The sequence below is a fragment of the Idiotropiscis lumnitzeri genome, chromosome 9, assembly GCF_059441095.1.
Source record: "Idiotropiscis lumnitzeri isolate Australia: NSW breed Sydney's pygmy pipehorse chromosome 9, RoL_Ilum_1.0, whole genome shotgun sequence".
NCBI classification, from domain to species: domain Eukaryota; kingdom Metazoa; phylum Chordata; class Actinopteri; order Syngnathiformes; family Syngnathidae; genus Idiotropiscis; species Idiotropiscis lumnitzeri.
Window position 1 is genome coordinate 16,432,939 of NC_142399.1, and position 25,572 is coordinate 16,458,510.

At 42.0% G+C, this 25,572-nt stretch overlaps 2 protein-coding genes and 12 non-coding genes across 15 annotated transcripts; 1 reads left to right on the forward strand and 13 right to left on the reverse strand.

The window, feature by feature from the left end:
• Positions 1-1,134: 1,134 nt before the first annotated feature.
• trnal-aag (transfer RNA leucine (anticodon AAG)) lies at positions 1,135-1,216 on the reverse strand. The gene has a single exon. It is a non-coding gene; the product is annotated as a tRNA-Leu (tRNA).
• Positions 1,217-1,999: 783 nt separating this feature from the next.
• Positions 2,000-2,081, reverse strand: trnal-uag (transfer RNA leucine (anticodon UAG)). The gene has a single exon. It is a non-coding gene; the product is annotated as a tRNA-Leu (tRNA).
• A 757-nt stretch (positions 2,082-2,838) lies between these two features.
• trnai-aau (transfer RNA isoleucine (anticodon AAU)) lies at positions 2,839-2,920 on the reverse strand. Its single transcript has one exon. It is a non-coding gene; the product is annotated as a tRNA-Ile (tRNA).
• Positions 2,921-3,702: 782 nt separating this feature from the next.
• On the reverse strand, positions 3,703-3,784 carry trnal-aag (transfer RNA leucine (anticodon AAG)). Its single transcript has one exon. It is a non-coding gene; the product is annotated as a tRNA-Leu (tRNA).
• A 783-nt stretch (positions 3,785-4,567) lies between these two features.
• Positions 4,568-4,649, reverse strand: trnal-uag (transfer RNA leucine (anticodon UAG)). The gene has a single exon. It is a non-coding gene; the product is annotated as a tRNA-Leu (tRNA).
• A 1,620-nt stretch (positions 4,650-6,269) lies between these two features.
• Positions 6,270-6,351, reverse strand: trnal-aag (transfer RNA leucine (anticodon AAG)). Its single transcript has one exon. It is a non-coding gene; the product is annotated as a tRNA-Leu (tRNA).
• A 782-nt stretch (positions 6,352-7,133) lies between these two features.
• Positions 7,134-7,215, reverse strand: trnal-uag (transfer RNA leucine (anticodon UAG)). Its single transcript has one exon. It is a non-coding gene; the product is annotated as a tRNA-Leu (tRNA).
• Positions 7,216-8,836: 1,621 nt separating this feature from the next.
• Positions 8,837-8,918, reverse strand: trnal-aag (transfer RNA leucine (anticodon AAG)). The gene has a single exon. It is a non-coding gene; the product is annotated as a tRNA-Leu (tRNA).
• Positions 8,919-9,700: 782 nt separating this feature from the next.
• On the reverse strand, positions 9,701-9,782 carry trnal-uag (transfer RNA leucine (anticodon UAG)). The gene has a single exon. It is a non-coding gene; the product is annotated as a tRNA-Leu (tRNA).
• Positions 9,783-11,396: 1,614 nt separating this feature from the next.
• trnal-uag (transfer RNA leucine (anticodon UAG)) lies at positions 11,397-11,478 on the reverse strand. The gene has a single exon. It is a non-coding gene; the product is annotated as a tRNA-Leu (tRNA).
• A 1,608-nt stretch (positions 11,479-13,086) lies between these two features.
• Positions 13,087-13,168, reverse strand: trnal-uaa (transfer RNA leucine (anticodon UAA)). Its single transcript has one exon. It is a non-coding gene; the product is annotated as a tRNA-Leu (tRNA).
• Positions 13,169-14,774: 1,606 nt separating this feature from the next.
• On the reverse strand, positions 14,775-14,856 carry trnal-aag (transfer RNA leucine (anticodon AAG)). Its single transcript has one exon. It is a non-coding gene; the product is annotated as a tRNA-Leu (tRNA).
• A 2,155-nt stretch (positions 14,857-17,011) lies between these two features.
• mcfd2 (multiple coagulation factor deficiency 2, ER cargo receptor complex subunit) lies at positions 17,012-20,005 on the reverse strand. Its single transcript, XM_088304904.1, has 4 exons — positions 19,875-20,005; positions 19,077-19,235; positions 18,818-18,977; positions 17,012-17,987 (listed from the first exon to the last, which is right to left on the reverse strand). The coding sequence occupies exons 1-4, from the start codon at positions 19,919-19,921 to the stop codon at positions 17,856-17,858; spliced, it is 498 nt and encodes a 165-aa protein (XP_088161030.1). The 5' UTR covers positions 19,922-20,005; the 3' UTR covers positions 17,012-17,855.
• A 924-nt stretch (positions 20,006-20,929) lies between these two features.
• Positions 20,930-25,343, forward strand: haao (3-hydroxyanthranilate 3,4-dioxygenase). 2 transcript variants are annotated; one of them, XM_088305613.1, is made up of 10 exons: positions 20,930-21,090; positions 21,262-21,340; positions 22,354-22,437; positions 22,965-23,071; positions 23,249-23,338; positions 23,410-23,453; positions 23,536-23,681; positions 23,919-23,987; positions 24,284-24,366; positions 24,497-25,343. In XM_088305613.1, exons 1-10 carry the CDS (start codon positions 21,002-21,004, stop codon positions 24,567-24,569), a joined length of 864 nt encoding a protein of 287 aa, XP_088161739.1. In that variant the 5' UTR covers positions 20,930-21,001; the 3' UTR covers positions 24,570-25,343. The 2 variants fall into 2 exon arrangements, with proteins under 2 accessions (XP_088161739.1, XP_088161740.1); XM_088305614.1 differs by lacking the exon at positions 21,262-21,340 and having other exon boundaries at positions 20,948-21,090.
• Positions 25,344-25,572: the final 229 nt, after the last annotated feature.

The window sequence follows — 25,572 nt, forward strand, 5'->3', positions numbered from 1 at the left end:
TCAATCTCTTTTCAGTGGAAAAATCTACCTTTATACAATTTGACCAATGTAGAAAGAGAGACGATAGGCACCGGAGAGGAGACCTAAAAATCTGAGTTTACCCAACTGGTCCATCGTCAAACGTATATGTAGTTCCAGAAGGAACAGGAGTACAGTGGATTAGAAAGAATAGAATGACAGAACATATAATCTTGGCTATCCGTATGTATAAGTTGAATGTGAATAGTAAACACCTGACACTGTAGTACACTACTTTAATTGCACTCTGCTTGGCAGTGGTGAGATTTGAACCCACGCCTCAACTGAGACTGGAGCCTTAATCCAGCGCCTTAGACCGCTCAGCCACACTACCATAAATGGAGTCGGGTGAACTGGAATTTTGAAAGAAAATTAAGACTGCTACAATGGAAGGCTTGTAAAGTGTGTTGAGGAAACAAAAACACCTCTGAGCAGCTGAATGACAGCGTATAGAAGGGTTAACTCCTCAAATCAAAACTCAGCTGTAAACCTGCACATCCCAGAAACGGCATTCAAATCAGCACACGAATGTGCGTATTCTGGATGGAGACGACAGTTCGGAATTTATCAACTGCAGGTCCGACCCAATTCCTGTTTGACCGAAAAAGTGAACACCAAGAACCATGTGACCGAGATAGCAGAGTGGCGCAGCGGAAGCGTGCTGGGCCCATAACCCAGAGGTCGATGGATCGAAACCATTCTCTGCTATCTGAGGCCGATTCCAAAGCATCTTGGGTCGTCCCTTTGGATCTTGTTCAAAAAATGTTTCCAAGTGATTATCTTGATGAGATACAAGATGTTTCTTTCAATCGGATCTTGCACATGATAAGCGACCGTTTCCACTTTTCAATCTCTTTTCAGTGGAAAATTCTACCTTTATACAATTTGACCAATGTACAAAGAGAGACGATAGGCACCGGAGAGGAGACCTAAAAATCTGAGTTTACCCAGCTGATCCATCGTCAAACGTATATGTAGTTCCAGAAGGAACAGGAGTACAGTGGATCAGAAAGAATTGAGTGACGGAACGTACAATCTTGGCTATCCGTATGCATAAGTTGTATGTAAATAGTAAACAACTTACACTGCAGTACACTACTTTAACAGCACTCTGCTTGGCAGTGGTGGGATTTGAACCCACGCCTCAACTGAGACTGGAGCCTTAATCCAGCGCCTTAGACCGCTCGGCCACACTACCATAAATTGAGTTGGGTGCACTGGAATTTTGAAAGAAAATTAACACAGCTACATTGGAAGGCTTGTAAAGTGTGTTGAGGAAACAAAAACACCTCTGAGCAGGTGAATGACAGCGTACAGAAGGGTTCACTCCGAAAGTCAAAACTCAACTGTCAACCTGCACATCACAGAAACGGCATTTAAATCATCACACAAATGTGCGTATTCTGGATGGTGAAGACAGTTCGGGATTTATCAACTGCAGGTCCGACCCAATTCCTCTTTGACCGAAAGAGTGAACAACAGGAACCATGCCGTCCGAACAGCAGAGTGGTGCCGCGGAAGCGTGCTGGGCCTATAACCCAGGGGTCGATGGATCGAGACCATCCTCTGCTGTCCAAGGCCGACTTCTTGGTATCTAAGATCTAACCTATGGATGTTGTTCAAAAAAACCTTTTTCAAGTGATAATCTTGATGAGATACAAGATATTTCTTTCAATCGGATCTTGCGCATGGTAAGCGACGGTTTCCACAGTTCAATCACTTTTCAGTGGAAAAATCTGCCTTTATTCACTTTGACCATGGACAACAAGAGACTATAGGCACCAGAGAGAAGACCTCAAAAACTAGGGTTACCCACCTGGTCCATAGTCACACATATATGTAGTTCCAGAAGGCACAAGAGTACAGTGGATGAGATAGAGGAGAGTGAGAGAAAATACAATCTTGTCTTTCCGTATGTATAAGTTGTATCTGAAATACAACAACATCAAATTGCAGTACATTACTTGAACTGAACTCAGCTTGGCAGTGGTGGGATTTGAACCCACGCCTCATGTGAGACTGGAGCCTAAATCCAGCGCCTTAGACCGCTCGGCCACACTACCGCACGCCTAGAATTTCGTATTGGAATTTCAAAAAGAATGAAGGCTTCGACAAACGCCCATGTAAACCCAAACACTTTTGGGCAGGTGAAGGACAGCGTATAGAAGGGTTAACTCCTCAAGTCAAAACTCAACTGTCAACCTACACATCACAAAAACGGTTTCAAATCAGCACACGAATGTGCGTATTCTGGATGGAGACGACAGTTCGGGTTTTATCAACTGCAGGTCCGACCCTATTACTGTTTGGCCGAAAAAGTGAACAACAGGAACCTTGCGTTCCCAATAGCAGAGTGGCGCAGTGGAAGCGTGCTGGGCCCATAACCCAGAGGTCGATGGATCGAAACCTTTCTCTGCTATCTGAGGCAGATTCCAAAGCGTCTTGGATCATCCCTTTGAATGTTGTCCAAAAAATTTATCCAATCTTGGTGAGATACAAGATGTTTCTTTCAATCTGATCTTGCACATGATAAGCGACCGTTTCCACAGTTCAATCTCTTTTCAGTGGAAAAATCTACCTTTATACAATTTGACCAATGTAGAAAGAGAGACGATAGGCACCGGAGAGGAGACCTAAAAATCTGAGTTTACCCAGCTGGTCCATCGTCAAACGTATATGTAGTTCCAGAAGGAACAGGAGTACAGTGGATTAGAAAGAATAGAATGACAGAACATACAATCTTGGCTATCCGTATGTATAAGTTGAATGTGAATAGTAAACACCTGACACTGTAGTACACTACTTTAACTGCACTCTGCTTTGCAGTGGTGAGATTTGAACCCACGCCTCAACTGAGACTGGAGCATTAATCCAGCGCCTTAGACCGTTCAGCCACACTACAATTAATGGAGTCGGGTGAACTGGAATTTTGAAAGAAAATTAAGACTGCTCCAATGGAAGGCTTGTAAAGTGTGTTGAGGAAACTAAAACACCTCTGAGCAGATGAATGACAGCGTATAGAAGGGTTAACTCCTCAAATCAAAACTCAACTGTAAACCTGCACATCCCAGAAACGGCATTCAAATCAGCACACGAATGTGCGTATTCTGGATGGAGACGACAGTTCGGAATTTATCAACTGCAGGTTCGACCCAATTCCTGTTTGACCGAAAAAGTGAACACCAAGAACCATGTGACCGAGATAGCAGAGTGGCGCAGCGGAAGCGTGCTGGGCCCATAACCCAGAGGTCGATGGATCGAAACCATTCTCTGCTATCTGAGGCCGATTCCAAAGCATCTTGGGTCGTCCCTTTGGATCTTGTTCAAAAAATGTTTCCAAGTGATTATCTTGATGAGATACAAGATGTTTCTTTCAATCGGATCTTGCACATGATAAGCGACCGTTTCCACTTTTCAATCTCTTTTCAGTGGAAAATTCTACCTTTATACAATTTGACCAATGTACAAAGAGAGACGATAGGCACCGGAGAGGAGACCTAAAAATCTGAGTTTACCCAGCTGATCCATCGTCAAACGTATATGTAGTTCCAGAAGGAACAGGAGTACAGTGGATCAGAAAGAATTGAGTGACGGAACGTACAATCTTGGCTATCCGTATGCATAAGTTGTATGTGAATAGTAAACAACTTACACTGCAGTACACTACTTTAACAGCACTCTGCTTGGCAGTGGTGGGATTTGAACCCACGCCTCAACTAAGACTGGAGCCTTAATCCAGCGCCTTAGACCGCTCGGCCACACTACCATAAATTGAGTTGGGTGCACTGGAATTTTGAAAGAAAATTAACACCGCTACATTGGAAGGCTTGTAAAGTGTGTTGAGGAAACAAAAACACCTCTGAGCAGGTGAATGACAGCGTACAGAAGTGTTCACTCCGAAAGTCAAAACTCAACTGTCAACCTGCACATCACAGAAACGGCATTTAAATCATCACACAAATGTGCGGATTCTGGATGGAGAAGACAGTTCGGGATTTATCAACTGCAGGTCCGACCCAATTCCTCTTTGACCGAAAGAGTGAACAACAGGAACCATGCCGTCCGAACAGCAGAGTGGTGCCGCGGAAGCGTGCTGGGCCTATAACCAAGAGGTCGATGGATCGAGACCATCCTCTGCTGTCCAAGGCCGACTTCTTGGTATCTAAGATCTAACCTTTGGATGTTGTTCAAAAAAACCTTTTTCAAGTGATTATCTTGATGAGATACAAGATATTTCTTTCAATCGGATCTTGCGCATGGTAAGCGACGGTTTCCACAGTTCAATCACTTTTCAGTGGAAAAATCTGCCTTTATTCACTTTGACCATGGACAACAAGAGACTATAGGCACCAGAGAGAAGACCTCAAAAACTAGGGTTACCCACCTGGTCCATAGTCACACATATATGTAGTTCCAGAAGGCACAAGAGTACAGTGGATGAGATAGAGGAGAGTGAGAGAAAATACAATCTTGTCTTTCCGTATGTATAAGTTGTATCTGAAATACAACAACATCAAATTGCAGTACATTACTTGAACTGAACTCAGCTTGGCAGTGGTGGGATTTGAACCCACGCCTCATCTGAGACTGGAGCCTAAATCCAGCGCCTTAGACCGCTCGGCCACACTACCGCACGCCTAGAATTTCGTATTGGAATTTCAAAAAGAATGAAGGCTTCGACAAACGCCCATGTAAACCCAAACACTTTTGGGCAGGTGAAGGACAGCGTATAGAAGGGTTAACTCCTCAAGTCAAAACTCAACTGTCAACCTACACATCACAAAAACGGTTTCAAATCAGCACACGAATGTGCGTATTCTGGATGGAGACGACAGTTCGGGTTTTATCAACTGCAGGTCCGACCCTATTACTGTTTTGCCGAAAAAGTGAACAACAGGAACCTTGCGTTCCCAATAGCAGAGTGGCGCAGTGGAAGCGTGCTGGGCCCATAACCCAGAGGTCGATGGATCGAAACCATTCTCTGCTATCTGAGGCAGATTCCAAAGTGTCTTGGATCATCCCTTTGAATGTTGTCCAAAAAAATTATCCAATCTTGGTGAGATACAAGATGTTTCTTTCAATCTGATCTTGCACATGAGAAGCGACCGTTTCCACAGTTCAATCTCTTTTGAGTGGAAAAATCTACCTTTATACAATTTGACCAATGTAGAAAGAGAGACGATAGACACCGGAGAGGAGACCTAAAAATCTGAGTTTACCCAACTGGTCCATCGTCAAACGTATATGTAGTTCCAGAAGGAACAGGAGTACAGTGGATTAGAAAGAATAGAATGACAGAACATACAATCTTGGCTATCCGTATGTATAAGTTGAATGTGAATAGTAAACACCTGACACTGTAGTACACTACTTTAACTGCACTCTGCTTGGCAGTGGTGAGATTTGAACCCACGCCTCAACTGAGACTGGAGCCTTAATCCAGCGCCTTAGACCGCTCAGCCACACTACCATAAATGGAGTCGGGTGAACTGGAATTTTGAAAGAAAATTAAGACTGCTACAATGGAAGGCTTGTAAAGTGTGTTGAGGAAACAAAAACACCTCTGAGCAGCTGAATGACAGCGTATAGAAGGGTTAACTCCTCAAATCAAAACTCAACTGTAAACCTGCACATCCCAGAAACGGCATTCAAATCAGCACACGAATGTGCGTATTCTGGATGGAGACGACAGTTCGGAATTTATCAACTGCAGGTCCGACCCAAATCCTGTTTGACCGAAAAAGTGAACACCAAGAACCATGTGACCGAGATAGCAGAGTGGCGCAGCGGAAGCGTGCTGGGCCCATAACCCAGAGGTCGATGGATCGAAACCATTCTCTGCTATCTGAGGCCGATTCCAAAGCATCTTGGGTCGTCCCTTTGGATCTTGTTCAAAAAATGTTTCCAAGTGACGATCTTGATGAGATACAAGATGTTTCTTTCAATCGGATCTTGCACATTTAAGCGACCGTTTCCACATTTCAATCTCTTTTCAGTGGAAAATTCTGCCTTTATACAATTTGACCAATGTACAAAGAGAGACGATAGGCACCGGAGAGGAGACCTAAAAATCTGAGTTTACCCAGCTGGTCCATCGTCAAACGTATATGTAGTTCCAGAAGGAACAGGAGTACAGTGGATCAGAAAGAATTGAGTGACGGAACGTACAATCTTGGCTATCCGTATGTATAAGTTGTATGTGAATAGTAAACAACTTACACAGCAGTACACTACTTTAACAGCACTCTGCTTGGCAGTGGTGGGATTTGAACCCACGCCTCAACTGAGACTGGAGCCTTAATCCAGCGCCTTAGACCGCTCGGCCACACTACCATAAATTGGGTTGGGTTCACTGGAATTTTGAAAGAAAATTAACACCGGTACATTGGAAGGCTTGTAAAGTGTGTTGAGGAAACAAAAACACTTCTGAGCAGGTGAATGACAGCGTACAGAAGGGTTCACTCCGAAAGTCAAAACTCAACTGTCAACCTGCACATCACAGAAACGGCATTTAAATCAACACACAAATGTGCGTATTCTGGATGGAGAAGACAGTTCGGGATTTATCAACTGCAGGTCCGACCCAATTCCTCTTTGACCGAAAGAGTGAACAACAGGAACCATGCCGTCCGAACAGCAGGGTGGTGCCGCGGAAGCGTGCTGGGCCTATAACCCAGAGGTCGATGGATCGAGACCATCCTCTGCTGTCCAAGGCCGACTTCTTGGTATCTAAGATCTAACCTTGGATGTTGTTCAAAAAAACCTTTTTCAAGTGATTATCTTGATGAGATACAAGATATTTTTTTCAATCGGATCTTGCGCATGGTTAGCGACGGTTTCCACAGTTCAATCACTTTTCAGTGGAAAAATCTGCCTTTATTCACTTTGACCATGGACAACAAGAGACTATAGGCACCAGAGAGAAGACCTCAAAAACTAGGGTTACCCACCTGGTCCATAGTCAAACATATATGTAGTTCCAGAAGGCACAAGAGTACAGTGGATGAGAAAGAGGAGAGTGAGAGAAAATACAATCTTGTCTTTCCGTATGTATAAGTTGTATCTGAAATACAACAACATCAAATTGCAGTACATTACTTGAACTGAACTCAGCTTGGCAGTGGTGGGATTTGAACCCACGCCTCATGTGAGACTGGAGCCTAAATCCAGCGCCTTAGACCGCTCGGCCACACTACCGCACGCCTAGCATTTCGTATTGGAATTTCAAAAAGAATGAAGGCTTCGACAAACGCCCATGTAAACCCAAACACTTTTGGGCAGGTGAAGGACAGCGTATAGAAGGGTTAACTCCTCAAGTCAAAACTCAACTGTCAACCTACACATCACAAAAACGGTTTCAAATCAGCACACGAATGTGCGTATTCTGGATGGAGACGACAGTTCGGGTTTTATCAACTGCAGGTCCGACCCTATTACTGTTTGGCCGAAAAAGTGAACAACAGGAACCTTGCGTTCCCAATAGCAGAGTGGCGCAGTGGAAGCGTGCTGGGCCCATAACCCAGAGGTCGATGGATCGAAACCGTTCTCTGCTATCTGAGGCAGATTCCAAAGCGTCTTGGATCATCCCTTTGAATGTTGTCCAAAAAATTTATCCAATCTTGGTGAGATACAAGATGTTTCTTTCAATCTGATCTTGCACATGATAAGCGACCGTTTCCACAGTTCAATCTCTTTTCAGTGGAAAAATCTACCTTTATACAATTTGACCAATGTAGAAAGAGAGACCATAGGCACCGGAGAGGAGACCTAAAAATCTGAGTTTACCCAGCTGGTCCATCGTCAAACGTATATGTAGTTCCAGAAGGAACAGGAGTACAGTGGATTAGAAAGAATTGAGTGACGGAACGTACAATCTTGGCTATCCGTATGTATAAGTTGAATGTGAATAGTAAACAACTTACACTGCAGTACACTACTTTAACAGCACTCTGCTTGGCAGTGGTGAGATTTGAACCCACGCCTCAACTGAGACTGGAGCCTTAATCCAGCGCCTTGGACCGCTCAGCCACACTACCATTAATGGAGTCGGGTGAACTGGAATTTTGAAAGAAAATTAAGACTGCTACAATGGAAGGCTTGTAAAGTGTGTTGAGGAAACAAAAACACCTCTGAGCAGCTGAATGACAGCGTATAGAAGGGTTAACTCCTCAAATCAAAACTCAACTGTAAACCTGCACATCCCAGAAACGGCATTCAAATCAGCACACGAATGTGCGTATTCTGGATGGAGACGACAGTTCGGAATTTATCAACTGCAGGTCCGACCCAATTCCTGTTTGACCGAAAAAGTGAACACCAAGAACCATGTGACCGAGATAGCAGAGTGGCGCAGCGGAAGCGTGCTGGGCCCATAACCCAGAGGTCGATGGATCGAAACCATTCTCTGCTATCTGAGGCCGATTCCAAAGCATCTTGGGTCGTCCCTTTGGATCTTGTTCAAAAAATGTTTCCAAGTGATTATCTTGATGAGATACAAGATGTTTCTTTCAATCGGATCTTGCACATGATAAGCGACCGTTTCCACATTTCAATCTCTTTTCAGGGGAAAATTCTGCCTTTATACAATTTGACCAATGTACAAAGAGAGACGATAGGCACCGGAGAGGAGACATAAAAATCTGAGTTTACCCAGCTGGTCCATCGTCAAACGTATATGTAGTTCCAGAAGGAACAGGAGTACAGTGGATCAGAAAGAATTGAGTGACGGAACGTACAATCTTGACTATCCGTATGTATAAGTTGTATGTGAATAGTAAACAACTTACACTGCAGTACACTACTTTAACAGCACTCTGCTTGGCAGTGGTGGGATTTGAACCCACGCCTCAAATGAGACTGGAGCCTTAATCCAGCGCATTAGACCGCTCGGCCACACTACCATAAATGGCGTTGGGTGCACTGGAATTTTGAAAGAAAATTAACACCGCTACATTGGAAGGCTTGTAAAGTGTGTTGAGGAAACAAAAACACCTCTGAGCAGGTGAATGACAGCGTACAGAAGGGTTCACTCCTAAAGTCAAAACTCAACTGTCAACCTGCACATCACAGAAACGGCATTTAAATCATCACACAAATGTGCGTATTTTGGATGGAGAAGACAGTTCGGGATTTATCAACTGCAGGTCCGACCCAATTCCTCTTTGACCGAAAGAGTGAACAACAGGAACCATGCCGTCCGAACAGCAGAGTGGTGCCGCGGAAGCGTGCTGTGCCTATAACCCAGAGGTCGATGGATCGAGACCATCCTCTGCTGTCCAAGGCCGACTTCTTGGTATCTAAGATCTAACCTTGGATGTTGTTCAAAAAAACCTTTTTCAAGTGATTATCTTGATGAGATACAAGATATTTCTTTCAATCGGATCTTGCGCATGGTTAGCGACGGTTTCCACAGTTCAATCCCTTTTCAGTGGAAAAATCTGCCTTTATTCACTTTGACCATGGACAACAAGAGACTATAGGCACCAGAGAGAAGACCTCAAAAACTAGGGTCACCCACCTGGTCCATAGTCAAACATATATGTAGTTCCAGAAGGCACAAGAGTACAGTGGATGAGAAAGAGGAGAGTGAGAGAAAATACAATCTTGTCTTTCCGTATGTATAAGTTGTATCTGAAATACAACAACATCAAATTGCAGTACATTACTTGAACTGAACTCAGCTTGGCAGTGGTGGGATTTGAACCCACGCCTCATGTGAGACTGGAGCCTAAATCCAGCGCCTTAGACCGCTCGGCCACACTACCGCACGCCTAGCATTTCGTATTGGAATTTAAAAAAGAATGAAGGCTTCGACAAACGCCCATGTAAACCCAAACACTTTTGGGCAGGTGAAGGACAGCGTATAGAAGGGTTAACTCCTCAAGTCAAAACTCAACTGTCAACCTACACATCACAAAAACGGTTTCAAATCAGCACACGAATGTGCGTATTCTGGATGGAGACGACAGTTCGGGTTTTATCAACTGCAGGTCCGACCCTATTACTGTTTGGCCGAAAAAGTGAACAACAGGAACCTTGCGATCCCAATAGCAGAGTGGCGCAGTGGAAGCGTGCTGGGCCCATAACCCAGAGGTCGATGGATCGAAACCATTCTCTGCTATCTGAGGCAGATTCCAAAGCATCTTGGATCATCCCTTTGAATGTTGTCCAAAAAATTTATCCAATCTTGGTGAGATACAAGATGTTTCTTTCAATCTGATCTTGCACATGATAAGCGACCGTTTCCACAGTTCAATCTCTTTTCAGTGGAAAAATCTACCTTTATACAATTTGACCAATGTAGAAAGAGAGACGATAGGCACCGGAGAGGAGGCCTAAAAATCTGAGTTTACCCAGCTGGTCCATCGTCAAACGTATATGTAGTTCCAGAAGGAACAGGAGTACAGTGGATTAGAAAGAATAGAATGACAGAACATACAATCTTGGCTATCCGTATGTATAAGTTGAATGTGAATAGTAAACACCTGACACTGTAGTACACTACTTTAACTGCACTCTGCTTGGCAGTGGTGAGATTTGAACCCACGCCTCAACTGAGACTGGAGCCTTAATCCAGCGACGTAGACCGCTCAGCCACACTACCATAAATGGTGTCGGGTGAACTGGAATTTTGAAAGAAAATTAAGACTGCTAAAATGGAAGGCTTGTAAAGTGTGTTGAGGAAACAAAAACACCTCTGAGCAGCTGAATGACAGCGTATAGAAGGGTTAACTCCTCAAATCAAAACTCAACTGTAAACCTGCACATCACAGAAACGGCATTTAAATCATCACACAAATGTGCGTATTCTGGATGGAGAAGACAGTTCGGGATTTATCAACTGCAGGTCCGACCCAATTCCTCTTTGACCGAAAGAGTGAACAACAGGAACCATGCCGTCCGAAGAGCAGAGTGGTGCCGCGGAAGCGTGCTGGGCCTATAACCCAGAGGTCGATGGATCGAGACCATCCTCTGCTGTCCAAGGCCGACTTCTTGGTATCTAACCTTGGATGTTGTTCAAAAAAACCTTTTTCAAGTGATTATCTTGATGAGATACAAGATATTTCTTTCAATCGGATCTTGCGCATGGTAAGCGACGGTTTCCACAGTTCAATCACTTTTCAGTGGAAAAATCTGCCTTTAATCACTTTGACCATGGACAACAAGAGACTATAGGCACCAGAGAGAAGACCTCAAAAACTAGGGTTACCCACCTGGTCCATAGTCAAACATATATGTAGTTCCAGAAGGCACAAGAGTACAGTGGATGAGATAGAGGAGAGTGAGAGAAAATACAATCTTGTCTTTCCGTATGTATAAATTGTATCTGAAATACAACAACATCAAATTGCAGTACATTACTTGAACTGAACTCAGCTTGGCAGTGGTGGGATTAGAACCCACGCCTCATGTGAGACTGGAGCCTAAATCCAGCGCCTTAGACCGCTCGGCCACACTACCGCACGCCTAGCATTTAGTATTGGAATTTCAAAAAGAATGAAGGCTTTGACAAACGCCCATGTAAACCCAAAAACTTTTGGGCAGGTGAAGGACAGCATACAGAAGGGTTCACTCCTCAAGTCAAAACTCATCCGTGAACCTGCACATCACAGAAACGGCATTCAAATCAGCACACGAATGTGCGTATTCTGGATGAAGACGACAGTTCGGAATTTATCAACTGCAGGTCCGACCCAATTCCTGTTTGACCGAAAAAGTGAACAACAGGAACCATGTGATCGATATAGCAGAGTGGCGCAGCGGAAGCGTGCTGGGCCCATAACCCAGAGGTCGATGGATCGAAACCATTCTCTGCTATCTTAGGCAGATTCCGAAGCATCTTGGGTCATCACTTCTGTTGTTGTTCAAAAAGTATTTCCAAGTGATTATCTTGAAGAGATACAAGATGTTTCTTTCAATCGGATCTTGCACATGATAAGCGACCATTTCCACAGTTCAATCACATTTTTGTGGGAAAATGTGCCTTTATTCAATTTGACCAATGTACAAAGAGAGACGATAGGCAGGAGACCTCAAAATCTGAGTTTACCCAGCTGGTCCATCGTCAAACATATAAGTAGTTCCAGAAGGAACAGGAGTACAGTGGATTAGAAAGAATAGAGTGACAGAACGTACAATCTTGGCTATCCGTATGTGAAGAGTAAACACCTGACACTGCAGTACACTACACTAACTGCACTCTGCTTGGCAGTGGTGGGATTTGAACTCATGCCTCAACTGCGACTGGAGCCTTAATCCAGCACCTTTGACCGCTCGGCCACACTACCAAAAATTGAGTTGGGTGCACTGGAATTTTGAAAGAAAATTAAGACCGCTACATTGGAAGGCTTGTAAAGTGTGTTAAGGAAACAAAAACACCTCTGAGCAGGTGAATTACAGCGTACAGAAGGGTTCACTCCTCAAGTCAAAACTCAACTGTCAACCTGCACATCACAGAAACGGCATTTAAATCATCACACAAATGTCCGTATTCTGGATGGAGAAGACAGTTCGGGATTTATCAACTGCAGGTCCGACCCAATTCCTCTTTGACCGAAAAAGTGAACGACTGGATCCATGCAGTCCGGACAGCAGAGTGGTGCCGCGTAAGCGTGCTGGGCCTATAACCCAGAGGTCGATGGTTCGAGACCATCCTCTGCTCTCCAAAGCCGACTCCTTGGTATCTAAGATCCAACCTTTGGATGTTGTTCAAAAAAACCTTTTTCAAGTGATTATCTTGATGAGATACAAGATATTTCTTTCAATCGGATCTTGCGCATGGTAAGCGACGGTTTCCACAGTTCAATCACTTTTCAGTGGAAAAATATGCCTTTATTCACTTTGACCATGGACAACAAGAGACTATAGGCACCAGAGAGAAGACCTCAAAATCTGACGTTACCCACCTGGTCCATAGTCAAACATATGTAGTTCAAGAAGGACCAAGAGTACAATGGATGAGAAAGAATAGAGTGACAGTATGTACAATCTTGCCTCTCCGTATGTATGAATTGCACCTGAAAAGCAGCAACACAAAATTAAAGTACATTACTTTCACTGAACTCAGCCTGGCAGTGGTGGGATTTGAACCCACGACTCTAGTGAGACTGGAGCTTAAATCCAGCGCCTTAGACCGCTCGGCCACACTACCGCACACTGAGGATCTCGTATTGTTATTTTTAAAAGAATAAAGGCTTCGACAACCGAACAGGTAAACCCAAACACCTCTGAGCAGCTGATTGACAGCGTACAGAAGGGTTCACTCCTCAAGTCAAAACTCAACTGTCAACCTGCACATCACAAAAACGGCATTCAAATCAGCACACGAATGTGCGTATTCTGGATGGAGACGACAGTTTGGGTTTTATCAACTGCAGGTCCGACCCTATTACTGTTTGGCCGAAAAAGTGAACAACAGGAACCTTGCGATCCCAATAGCAGTGTGGCGCAGTGGAAGCGTGCTGGGCCCATAACCCAGAGGTCGATGGATCGAAACCATTCTCTGCTATCTGAGGCAGATTCCAAAGCATCTTGGATCATCCCTTTGGATGTTGTCCAAAAAATATATCCAATCTTGGTGAGATACAAGATGTTTCTTTCAATCTGATCTTGCACATGTTAAGTGACCGTTTCCACAGTTCAATCTCTTTTCAGTGGAAAAATCTGCCTTTATACAATTTGACCAATGTACAAAGAGAGACGATAGGCACCGGACAGGAGACCTCAAAATCTGAGTTTACCCAGCTGGTCCATCGTCAAACGTATATGTAGTTCCAGAAGGAACAGGAGTACAGTGGATTAGAAAGAATAGAGTGACAGAACGTACAATCTTGGCTATCCGTATGTGAATAGTAAACTCCTGACACTGCAGTACACTATACTAACTGCACTCTGCTTGGCAGTGGTGAGATTTTAACCCACGCCTCAACTGAGACTGGAGCCTTAATCCAGCGCCTTAGACCGCTCAGCCACACTACCATAAACGGAGTCGGGTGAACTGGAATTTTGAAAGAAAATTAAGACTGCTACAATGGAAGGCTTGTAAAGTGTGTTGAGGAAACAAAAACACCTCTGAGCAGCTGAATGACAGCGTATAGAAGGGTTAACTCCTCAAATCAAAACTCAACTGTAAACCTGCACATCACAGAAACGGCATTCAAATCAGCACACGAATGTGCGTATTCTGGATGAAGACGACAGTTCGGAATTTATCAACTGCAGGTCCGACCCAATTCCTGTTTGACCGAAAAAGTGAACAACAGGAACCATGTGATCGATATAGCAGAGTGGCGCAGCGGAAGCGTGCTGGGCCCATAACCCAGAGGTCGATGGATCGAAACCATTCTCTGCTATCTTAGGCAGATTCCGAAGCATCTTGGGTCTTCACTTCTGTTGTTGTTCAAAAAGTATTTCCAAGTGATTATCTTGAAGAGATACAAGATGTTTCTTTCAATCGGATCTTGCACATGATAAGTGACCATTTCCACAGTTCAATCACATTTTTGTGGGAAAATGTGCCTTTATTCAATTTGACCAATGTACAAAGAGAGACGATAGGCAACGGACAGGAGACCTCAAAATCTGAGTTTACCCAGCTGGTCCATCGTCAAACGTATATGTAATTCCAGAAGGAATAGGAGTACTGTGGATTAGAAAGAATAGAGTGACAGAACGTACAATCTTGGCTATCCGTATGTGAATAGTAAACACCTGACACTGCAGTACACTGCAGTACACTACACTAACTGCACTCTGCCTGGCAGTGGTGGGATTTGAACCCACGCCTCAACTGAGACTGGAGCCTTAATCCAGCGCCTTAGACCGCTCGGCCACACTACCATAAATGGAGTTGGGTGCACTGGAAATTTGAAAGAAAATTAAGATCGCTACATTGGAAGGCTTGTAAAGTGTGTTGAGGAAACAAAAACACCTCTGAGCAGGTGAATGACAGCGTAAAGAAGGGTTCACTCCTAAAGTCAAAACTCAACTGTCAACCTGCACATCCCAGAAACAGCATTTAAATCATCACACAAATGTGCGTATTCTGGATGGAGACGACAGTTCGGAATTTATCAACTGCAGGTCCGACCCAATTCCTGTTTGACCGAAAAAGTGAACACCAAGAACCATGTGACCGAGATAGCAGAGTGGCGCAGTGGAAGCGTGCTGGGCCCATAACCCAGAGGTCGATGGATCGAAACCATTCTCTGCTATCTGAGGCCGATTCCAAAGCATCTTGGGTCATCCCTTTGGATGTTGTTCAAAAAATATTTCCAAGTGATTATCTTGATGAGATACAAGATGTTTCTTTCAATCGGATCTTGCACATCATAAGCGGCTGTTTCCACAGTTCAATCACTTTTCAGGCGGCGGGGGATGACAGTTAAACTTCTACCCATGTCACAGAGGTGTTTATTCAAACTATTAGTTTATTGCAGTTATTTATATATTAGGGCTGTCAAAATTAAAGCGTTAACTCAGGTGATTAATCAAAAAAATTCAGTTAAATATTTTAACGCAGTTAACTCTGTTTGATTTACTTCAATTATTGTGCCATATTAGCTGTCTTTAGCACGTCTCAGAACAAAACATTGTGTTCAAGTTTCCACTGGGCCTTGCAAACCAACACTGCTGGTGTGGCGCTTGTGGGCATTTTTGAGAAATGTTTCGAAAATAAATGTCTGCATGTCTTCATTTAGATCGTATTCAAGAATCCAAGAAAGCTATTAGAACAGTCTTTGAACAAAATATACTTCATATTGGGTGATTTTGCATCATTGCCAAGATATTATTCAAGTAAATATCTGTTATAAGCTTTGAAAAAAATAGTCGTTGAAAAATCACTTGACAGCACTATTATATTCATATATATGTATATATATATATATATATATATATATATATATTACATATATACAGTGAACCCTCGGTTATCGCGGTTAATGGGGACAGAGACCACCCGCGAAAACTGAAAATCCGCGAAGTAGAAAAAAAATACTTATATATACTTCACACCTATATATATATATATATATATATATATATATATATATATATATATATATATATATATATATATATAGGTGCGAAGTAGTGGTGCACCTTCAAAAATGCTTAAAAAAATATATATATATATATATATATATATACGGGTAGAGAGAGAGAGAGTGAAATTCATGTTATAACAAAAAAAAAATTATTATTAAAACTTATTATTTTTTTATTCCCCAGCCATTATTTTTGTATTTATTCAATTACCTCTTTTTGACTTTTACCTGCTGGTACGCCGTCCGGTGTGCCCTGTGAAATGAAAGGTGGCATTTTTCATTTATTTATTTATTCATTCATAACTGACAGCCTCGCGCGTTGTTCCTCTTCGGCTTAACTGCCACGCACGCCGGCCGGTCTCCTCCGGAGCTCTCGCACGGAGCGAAATGTCGCCCCGCCCGGGCGGAAGTTGTTCCTCTTCGGCTTAACTGCCACGCACGCCGGCCTCCTCCGGAGCTCTGGTACGGTCTGAACCGCGCGAAACGTCGCCCCAAATCGTGTCCGGGGGAACATGCTCTTCTTCGTCCACTCTCCTCTTCGGCGCACGCCGGCCGTCTAACCGCTCCAGCGCCCCCTCGTGCCGCTCGGCGAAACTACAATGCCCCCGAATATTTTTTAGACCCGCGAAGCACTGAAGCCGCGAAAGGTGAAGCGCGAAGTAGCGAGGGTTCACTGTATATGTATAACTGCAATAAACGAATAGTTTGAATAAACACCTCTCTGACAGGGGCAACATTTTAACTCTCATTCTATGTATAAGCGTACGCAACTAAGTGCATTCAAATAAACATGCCTAGATGCAAATATTTGAGTTTTTTTCATTTTCATCTTTACTTCGATGCCCAATGATTTGAAATTTTTGAATTACATAAAGTTCTTTTTTCATTGCATGAGTGGTTGTTCATAACATCACTGAAAGAAAACAATAACTTCTGTAGACTCCAGATTTGAATAGTTCACATTGAAGTGAAAAACAAATTATGCATTTATTTTCATGCTTGTATTCAACAACATGACATAAGAATTCATACAAGATGGGAACATTTATATTTATAGAATAACAAACTGTACATCATCAAAAATCACAGATGTATTTGACATTTTTAAAGATGTTTTTATCTCGAGGCAGGTTCTCTCTGAAGTTGTGTGAGTGTGTGAGCATCTGTGTTTGTTCGCTTAACTTCAAGAGTTTCCAAACAAACAGCAGCAATCCAGTCTCATCCAGTGATTGAGAGGCAGCAATGCACTGACAGCACTGCATTACATTCACTCTGACGTTTTCCTGTCACGTATGCGCTGGACATATGAACACAGTGAGGGCGACAGTCACTGACTCATGTGTATAATTCTTTCACAATCATCATCAAGATACAACTTTCAGGAAGAAATACCTAACATGTCCACTCTGCCAGTGGTCGACATTACAACGTACAAAGCAACATGTGCAACCTTGGAAAGCCAGTCCAAAGTTACTGAAAAAAAAAGCATTTGATTTTTGTGAATCAGACTTTAAAAAAGACATTCATTGTAGGAAACTACAAGAATGGAAATTGCAGAAATTTTCCTCACACGGGTTAGCTTCCAAAGGGGTAGGTTGCCTCTTTTGCTGTTTTAAACTGGCTGATTTGCTGCTCCAGATGAGAGGGAAAACTTACATTTGCTACCGATAAGACTAATCTTTGCAATACCGAATGGTGTTCATCCAAGGAGCCACTGTGATGTTCTCTGGCGCTTCCTTCCGGCTTTGTTGCGGACAAAGAAGTGAAAACAGCAGTGTGTGGCGTGACCTGTTATTCCAGTGATTTGGCAAACTCTGCGTAGTCTATGTAACCGTCATTGTTTTTGTCATCCTCCCTTAGAACGTCATCGATGAGCTTCATTAAAGCTTCCTCTCCTATTGGTTGGCTCTGCTCTCCTCCCTCCTAAAAAAGAAACAAAATAACAGAAAGTAGATGGAAAAGCAAAATCAGCATATTGTGTCTGAATACCAGCAGTAGCTGCTCAATAGAGGGGGCCAGCGCACCGTCTTACTGCTCAAATGAGTCACCATGGAGTCAAAATAATTGTGAAAATTCAATACTATCCATCTATTACCAGATTTGCTTATCCTCAAAATTCAAAATGTATACTGGACACCCTCTACTTGCAGGAGTCTAAATAAATTATAATAAAAAATTAAGACACAAAAGCACACACACACACACACACACACGCACACAGAATCTGAGTTTTTGTGAAAAAGCAACACCAAGTGGAACCAAATCAAGAAACGGGATGAAATGTAAGTAAAATTTAAAACTTCTTTTAAATAATAACATGGAAAAGTGGACAGTTATATCCATCCCCCTGAGTTAATACTTTGTAGGACCACCTTTTACTGCCATTAACGCTGCTCATTTGGTGTTTAAAAAATAAATAATAAAAACTTCATGTTTGTATTTGAAGCCTGAAATGTGGCAGAAGGTTAAAAAGGGGCCAAATACTTTCGCAAGCCACTGCGTGTGCACGTGTCTGTGTGCGTTGTGTTGTGTACGTTATTGTTTAGACCAAAAATTCTTCCCGGACATCAACCACCAAACCCCGTGCATTTTTCTTTTAAAAACACAAAAAAATGCTGCATTGCACCTTTTCATTGCATCTTTGTTCATATTCAAGTATCACAAGAGCTTTAGTGGGAAGTGGGTAGCAAACACCCACATATTTGGTCACACCTTTCAGTGGAAATGTAAACGCAAAAGAACAGAGCTCCTACCTCTCTGTGGACGTGGGTAATCGCTGTAGCCAACTCCAGCCCGTCTAACAGGTTGTTGCCATCATAATCGTGCATTTTAAAATAGTGAAGCTGAAGTTCCTGAGGTGACATGTCTTTCTCTGCTGTGTCAATCACACCCTCCAAATGCTCTATAATGTGGCTGCAAGAAAAGAGACACATTGCTGCACACTGCTTCTTTGTGTGTGTGGGGTTTTTTTTATCCCAAGTGTAGCCTGTGCAATATTGAAGGATGACTTACTCTTTATCCTGGACCATGTTTTTGTCGAAGCGACCGTGACCCGATAAGTGATCGGTACTCTCGACAATGTGAGGCTGTTTCTCATGCTCAGCGTCCTCGTGAGAGTGGACACACAGAAGACAGGAGGACAAGAAGAGGAGGAGACTGTGACGTCTCATTCTACTCCAATGAAAACGTGAAATGAAAGATTATTGCGCTGATGCATAGTGTTGCAATTTTTCAGTGCTATAGTACTTTAATGTGCTGTGAAACATAACGTATCTTTTTTTTTTATCTATACATGCCATTGACGTATTATAAGAAGCCTCCACGAGCTATACCATATCCACCTGTTGCCAATTCATACAACGGAATAATCTTAAATTAATCGCATTTAATTGTGGTCAACTACACAGGCCCACATTTCACACAGATGCCACCATTACTCCATTATTTCCAGTACAGAATATACAGTATAAACGTTTCTAACGTTTTTGTTAAGTGGGGTTTCGTGAACTTTTTTAAATGTGGCTTTAGTGGTTCGTAAACATTGAACTAATTGAATTAACAAAATACATTGTTTCACACGTCGGGGATAGAAGCTGTGTGTCATGCAGAATTTAATGTATCCACCACTGGAAACCTTCAGCACAGTCATTTCAACGCACATAAAAACACGAGACTCCTGCAGTGACTTTAACTCAAAGCCGACTGTTGAGCAGTAACCAGCACGGATCTTAACGTTGACTGTGCGCCCAGTGTACCGCACAATGGAATTTGTTTACAATAGACAATTATCACAATACATTCTCCTTTCACCTGAATTCAAGTTGCGTCTTCTTGTTTCTCTGATCGCAGGTAACCATAAGCAGTCACTGGTTTGACAGACCTAGCCGCTTGCCGTAGTTCCACTTGGACACGACATCGCATTGTGATTGGTTGTCGTTGGCAAAGACTAACAAAGTGAAACAAGACATACACCTCCAGCATTTTGGGGACGTTTGCGTTCGCTTTTCGACACGATACAAACCAAATCAACAGACAAATCTGTAATAATATTTCTTAATAAGGCGTAAATACCAAAACGTTTCGTTTCTTTTCCATTTTCTTCTAATTTCATTTCTTCTCTTTTTGTTTGTTTTTTGTTTGCATTTCTTTTATTGCGCAACACATACAGCACAAAACACAATACTGTGCTCGAGTTTTTGTACACTATATAATTGGTCTTTTATGATTGTAAAAGACTAATGGCATAATTGTTTTCTGGTCCCGTGTGATTAGGATATACAAGTTTATTATATATATATAAATATATATATATATATATATATATATATATATATATAAATATATATATATATATATATATATATATATAAATATATATATATATATATATATATATATAGAGAGAGAGAGAGAGAGAGAGAGAGAGAGAGGAGATAGGGAGAGAGAGAGAGAGTGTATACATCTCTTCGCAACCCCAAAAAAGAAAATGCAAAATGCTTTGTATGCAATTGCACAGTTTCACACTTGAATTTGAAATGATGCTCATTTTTCAATTTTCATTGGGCAGCAGGGGAGGTGGGACTACACGATCTCATGGCGAGGCTCCGGGAGTCGGGTCTCTCTGGCTGCAGGGCAACGGGGAGTTGTGTCATGTTCAAGGCTGAAACACCCCAGGAGCCAAAGGAGCACTACTGTGTCCCGAAATTCTTCTTTCCACAAAGGTTTCAAAGTCTGTCTGTTTTATTCAAAATTAGAAATTGCGAAGTGTTATGTCTTCATAAAGTACAGGTGACCTTTGACCACTACAAAACTCCTCCCCATTGCCTACACCCACTTTTGCATTTTGGACTTTCAGTGACAGTCAGACTGCTTAATGTAGTAAACGAAAACATTGGGGCATATTACAGGAGCAAGGCTGCAAAACTTTGATTGAAATAATGAATAACAGTAATCATCTTGTGAACGTGGAGAAGTGGATTGCAGAGAACCAGAGTGCTTTCCTGCCACCAGTCTGCAACAAACTAATGTGAGTAAACTAATAATAATAACATAATGTATCAACAATGGTGTTTCATATGTGTAACTACAAAGGAGATTTCAGAGCTTCAATGATCAGGAAATAGAATACAATCACACCAGATCACAAGATTTGTGCCATAACGGACTGTTTGTCTAAAGGTGTTTTTATCTCATTCAGGCACTTTTCCCAGTTAAACATTATGTTTGTTGGGGGACCAAATACAAGGAAGGATTACCATATAGAAGAAGGGGAGGAGGTATATACCATCAATATCACCATTCACTGTGCATTTGCAAACAATACAAATATGCATGACGTAGGCATAACTACTCTTATCAGTTTCTGGCCTTTTACCATCATTGGCAGAGTAACAGTTTTACTCAGATCCATGGGCGCAGATACTAGCCTATCATATCCTCTCAGTTTGTAATTTGAGTAGCTAATCTCAAAATAATAAAAGACTGACAATCTACGCAAACAGAGAAAACAAATGTGATTTGCGCTTACCTCAGTGCTTCTCAAATAGTGGAACGGCCCCCCCCTGGGAGGGCGCAGCGTGATGCAGAGGGGGGTGCATAGGACCCTGGGGAACATGCTTTTTTTCCCACCATACTACAATAAAGTGTAATTGCACATCCACTCCAGTAGTTGGCAGTAGCGCTTCCATTGCCCATCATGCGCAGCGAGTATTAACTCTACGGTGTAGGTTTGTTTTGCAACAAAACTGCTATTATTTATAGTTGTGGCGGAGCGTGGGTGGTGGGGGGGGTGGAGGTATTGTGTTCTGCTTGCTAGGGGGGGCGTAACAGAAAATAATTGAAAAGCACTTGCTTACCTGAAGTAGGCTAAATTTAAAATCTGTTTCGGTGTGTGATTGGTATTCCAGACAAAAAAAAAACTGTTGTATCATGTGTGGTGATCTGGTAGACGTTTTATTTTTTTAATAATTCAGTATAGTTTATAAAAAAATGCACCGATGCTCAAATGTCACCTCTCCTCCATTATCTTACCAGGACACCACTTTTAGTCGGGTTACCCAGTGGCAAACTCTACTCTAAGGTTAATTCATTACGGACTACTTGTAGTTTGAATCATGTTTTTATAGCATTTGGATTGTGCAATGTTGCAATCTTGCAGTGAAGATAGTGGTCAGCTGGCAGCTCATCCAATAATTAGCAGGCAGAACATTTCCCCTCATACATGATAATTCTTATTTACACATGATCTAGATGTTATATATTATGAGGCAATATTGTATATTTCCAACAGCTCTTCTACCAGGTGAAGGGGGACATGTGTCTGAAGGTGATTGAAAATGGCAAGCGTAAGGATGTACACATCAAGGAGGGAGAGGTGAGCTGAAATGGACAACAATGCATGAAGAGCAACTAATTAAGCTGGGTGGTTATAGATGTGTGCCTTGTTCTCTCTGTGTGTTTACGGGTTCTCTCTGGGTCCCACAGCTAGCAAAAATATTTAAAAAATTAAAACCATCTAAAAAAAAAATAATAATAAAAAAGTGGATGGCTGTTCGTCTTTATGTACAGATTTTGTCCACCATGTGATTGAGAGGGTGTATGAGTGAGATGGAATGGGTTTACGTTTCTGGTCATAAACCATTGCTAAGAGTCTCAAGAGTAATAGAAATCGGCGATTGGCCAAAAGGCAGAGTATACCATGGATTGGTTATTAGTCAGTCACAGAGCACCTAAAGCGACAGAGAGCCATTCACACTGTCACTAAGTGGAACCTGAACCCGTGCATCCTGGATAGAACTGCATAGAATCTGCTACTATTTCAGTAAACTACAATCATTCCAATTTAAATATTCTTAGAACATTTATATTCATTTCTCTTGAAATGGTCTTTTCCATTTTGAGATGTTTCTGCTGCCTGCTCGGATCCCCCACTCTCCTCAGAGACAAGCCAACACTGTGGGACTTGTGGTCGAGAGGAAACGGCTGCTTACTGAGACAGACTGCCTCAGGTGATGCATTGCAAAAGAATAGCAAATGAAAATGACACAAGAATGAAATACAATAAAATGTAGATTTCCGCGCATTTTAGATCACATGTTTTTTTTTTGTTTGTTTCTATGCGAAATGCATGTGTCTTAATCTGTTTCAAAGTCATCATGTAGATAAGCGTGTACTGGTGCCTTCAGGTACTATGTTGACAACACAACAGACATCCTGTTTGAGAAATGGTTCTACTGCGAAGATCTTGGAATCCAACTGGTGCCAATAATCCAACAGTAAGAAAATCTTATTTTATGATCGCCCAATCAGCACGCTCAATGTAAGACAAACATCCTTTTATTATCAGGTTCATGGCATCAACGCAGTACAAGACAGGAAAAACTGATCCGAGTGAGCTGCCATTTCTGATCTAAAACTGTTTTGCTTTTTCTGAATTTTATTATCATTATCTTTTTTTGGGGGGGGGGGGCAGATGAAGTCTTCAGGGAGCCTCCATTCCAGATGAACAACATGAATGTGATGTGGCCCTTCTGTTTTAAGTCCTGGCTGGAAAAACAAAAGCCATTCCTTACCAGTGGCAGCCCCATTAACGTGTTTGGGGTTCAGTTTGAGACAGAGGTACAATGTTGCACATCATCGGACAGAAAGGAGGCCTTTCATTACAATAAACAAACCTGAATATCTAGATTACATTAACAATCAATAGCACATTCATGAATGGGATATTTAATGACATACATACTGTACATGTACACATACAAGAAGGATTTTGAAAGACATTGTCAAAGAGGTGTTAGTAATTGTAAAATATGAAGCACAAACATGGAATAATGCAGCGATTTGTGACCCTGACAGGCAAATATTTTTGGACCTGGTTTGGCTGACGCATCCATACCACAAAGTGATGTTTGGATTTGGCAACTGGTATGTTATGTAACTGAGTTGGTTATTGCACAGCTTCATGTTCTTTGCACCATCTGATGGTTCCGTGTTTAATAGTTCAACATTTCCAACATGCAGCTAAGACTAAAATCATTCAAACCCTTGCCAAAATTGGAATTCAAGCAGAAATATAATATGGTACAGTAACTTCTTACATAATGACATTCCAATCAAAATTTAATAAGCCTTTATCAGAGAAACTGTACGATCGTTTTAGTCAAGGAATATTTTGTATAAGTGTAAATAATTGTTTCTCCTCTTCTGCTTTTTGTGGTCAGGAGGGATCGTCGGGTGTAACCATGAATGAACAGGAGTTTAATCTCTCTGCTGGGGACAGTTTACTCATTCCTGAGCACACCCAGTCAGTACTAAACCTTATTATTCACAATATCAAAATGCTACTTTTATTTTAGAACATTCATTAAATTCACATGGAGCACATCAGTGACTATGCTTTTTAATGCGGTACATTTTCACATTTACTCCTGTAGGTACCAGTGGAAGAGAGACGAGGGGACTGTTGCACTGGTTGTGGTTCAAAATCCTGAGCGTAAAAGAGACTGATCAGGCTTGCCTACACTCACCGCATAGAGCATACTGCAATTTGCAAAGTTTGAACAAAAACTGGAAAGTTTAAAGGCACAATAGACAAGTGAATTCATACTCACTAGACGTAAAACCTTTAGGATGACCATATTTTCTGGACTTAAATCACACTTTTTTTTCATAGGTAGGCTAGTTTAGCGATTTATACCCTGAAGCGATTTATATATGAAAAAAATCTATACAAATATTTTACAGACAACCACGACAGGGCATTCTGGATTAATGCACCAATATCTCCGACTCCTTACAAAGACAACGGAGAACGATTGAACACCAATGCCCCTAAAGGGAATCATATTCTGCTGACTGCAAAGCTGCCAGTAGTGAAATTTGCATCTGAAAACTGTAATCTTATCAGCAGAGAGAAAGTTTGGTGTAAATGAGGAACTTGGCGCAAAGGTTACTTTTACTGCAATTGTAACTACCACAATTGAAGCGACGCAGCGTCACACTAAAACTAAGTTGTTAGAAAACAAATCAATGTTTGTAAGGGAGGAGAAGCGGTACAAAAGATGGATGGATGGATGGATGGATATACTCTAGTGAAACTTATGTATTTTTTTTCTATCTCATTATGCATTTTTAGGCTGGTTCGATTTTATACTCCGAAGCGACTTGTCATCTGGAAAATTTGGTAGTTGTATTATTGCATGCAAAAAATGTGATCTTAGCTTTGTCTATTCAAACACAATAATGGACAAGTAATGTTTGATTAAACTTATACCCGAGCAATTATATGATTTCATGTGTTGACTGTACACACCACGTCAAATTTACAGTGTAGAGTGGAGAAAAAAAAGCAGATGCTGAAACCTTGTTTTGTCGGTCCGTCCTGCAGCCCAACCTGGGTACCCTCCCGACATCGTCCCTCCGTCCCCTTTCATAAAATAATCGTCTGTCCTCATCTTTTTAAGGCATTTCCATTGCTGCATTTTGCCCCCCCCCCAAAAAAAAGTGTCCG

What these genes read in the sequence shown, in the direction of transcription:
- haao (XM_088305613.1), top strand. Translation starts at nt 21,002, where the DNA reads ATGAATAACAGTAATCATCTTGTGAACGTGGAGAAGTGGATTGCAGAG. An exon ending in ATATAGAAGAAGGGGAGGAG is followed by an intron (nt 21,341 to 22,353) that starts GTATATACCATC and finishes TATTTCCAACAG; the next exon opens with CTCTTCTACCAGGTGAAGGG. An exon ending in GGGTTCAGTTTGAGACAGAG is followed by an intron (nt 23,682 to 23,918) that starts GTACAATGTTGC and finishes TGACCCTGACAG; the next exon opens with GCAAATATTTTTGGACCTGG.
- mcfd2 (XM_088304904.1), bottom strand. Translation starts at nt 19,921, where the DNA reads ATGGTTACCTGCGATCAGAGAAACAAGAAGACGCAACTTGAATTCAG. An exon ending in AACATGGTCCAGGATAAAGA is followed by an intron (nt 18,978 to 19,076) that starts GTAAGTCATCCT and finishes CTTTTCTTGCAG; the next exon opens with CCACATTATAGAGCATTTGG. An exon ending in TTACCCACGTCCACAGAGAG is followed by an intron (nt 17,988 to 18,817) that starts GTAGGAGCTCTG and finishes TTTCTTTTTTAG; the next exon opens with GAGGGAGGAGAGCAGAGCCA.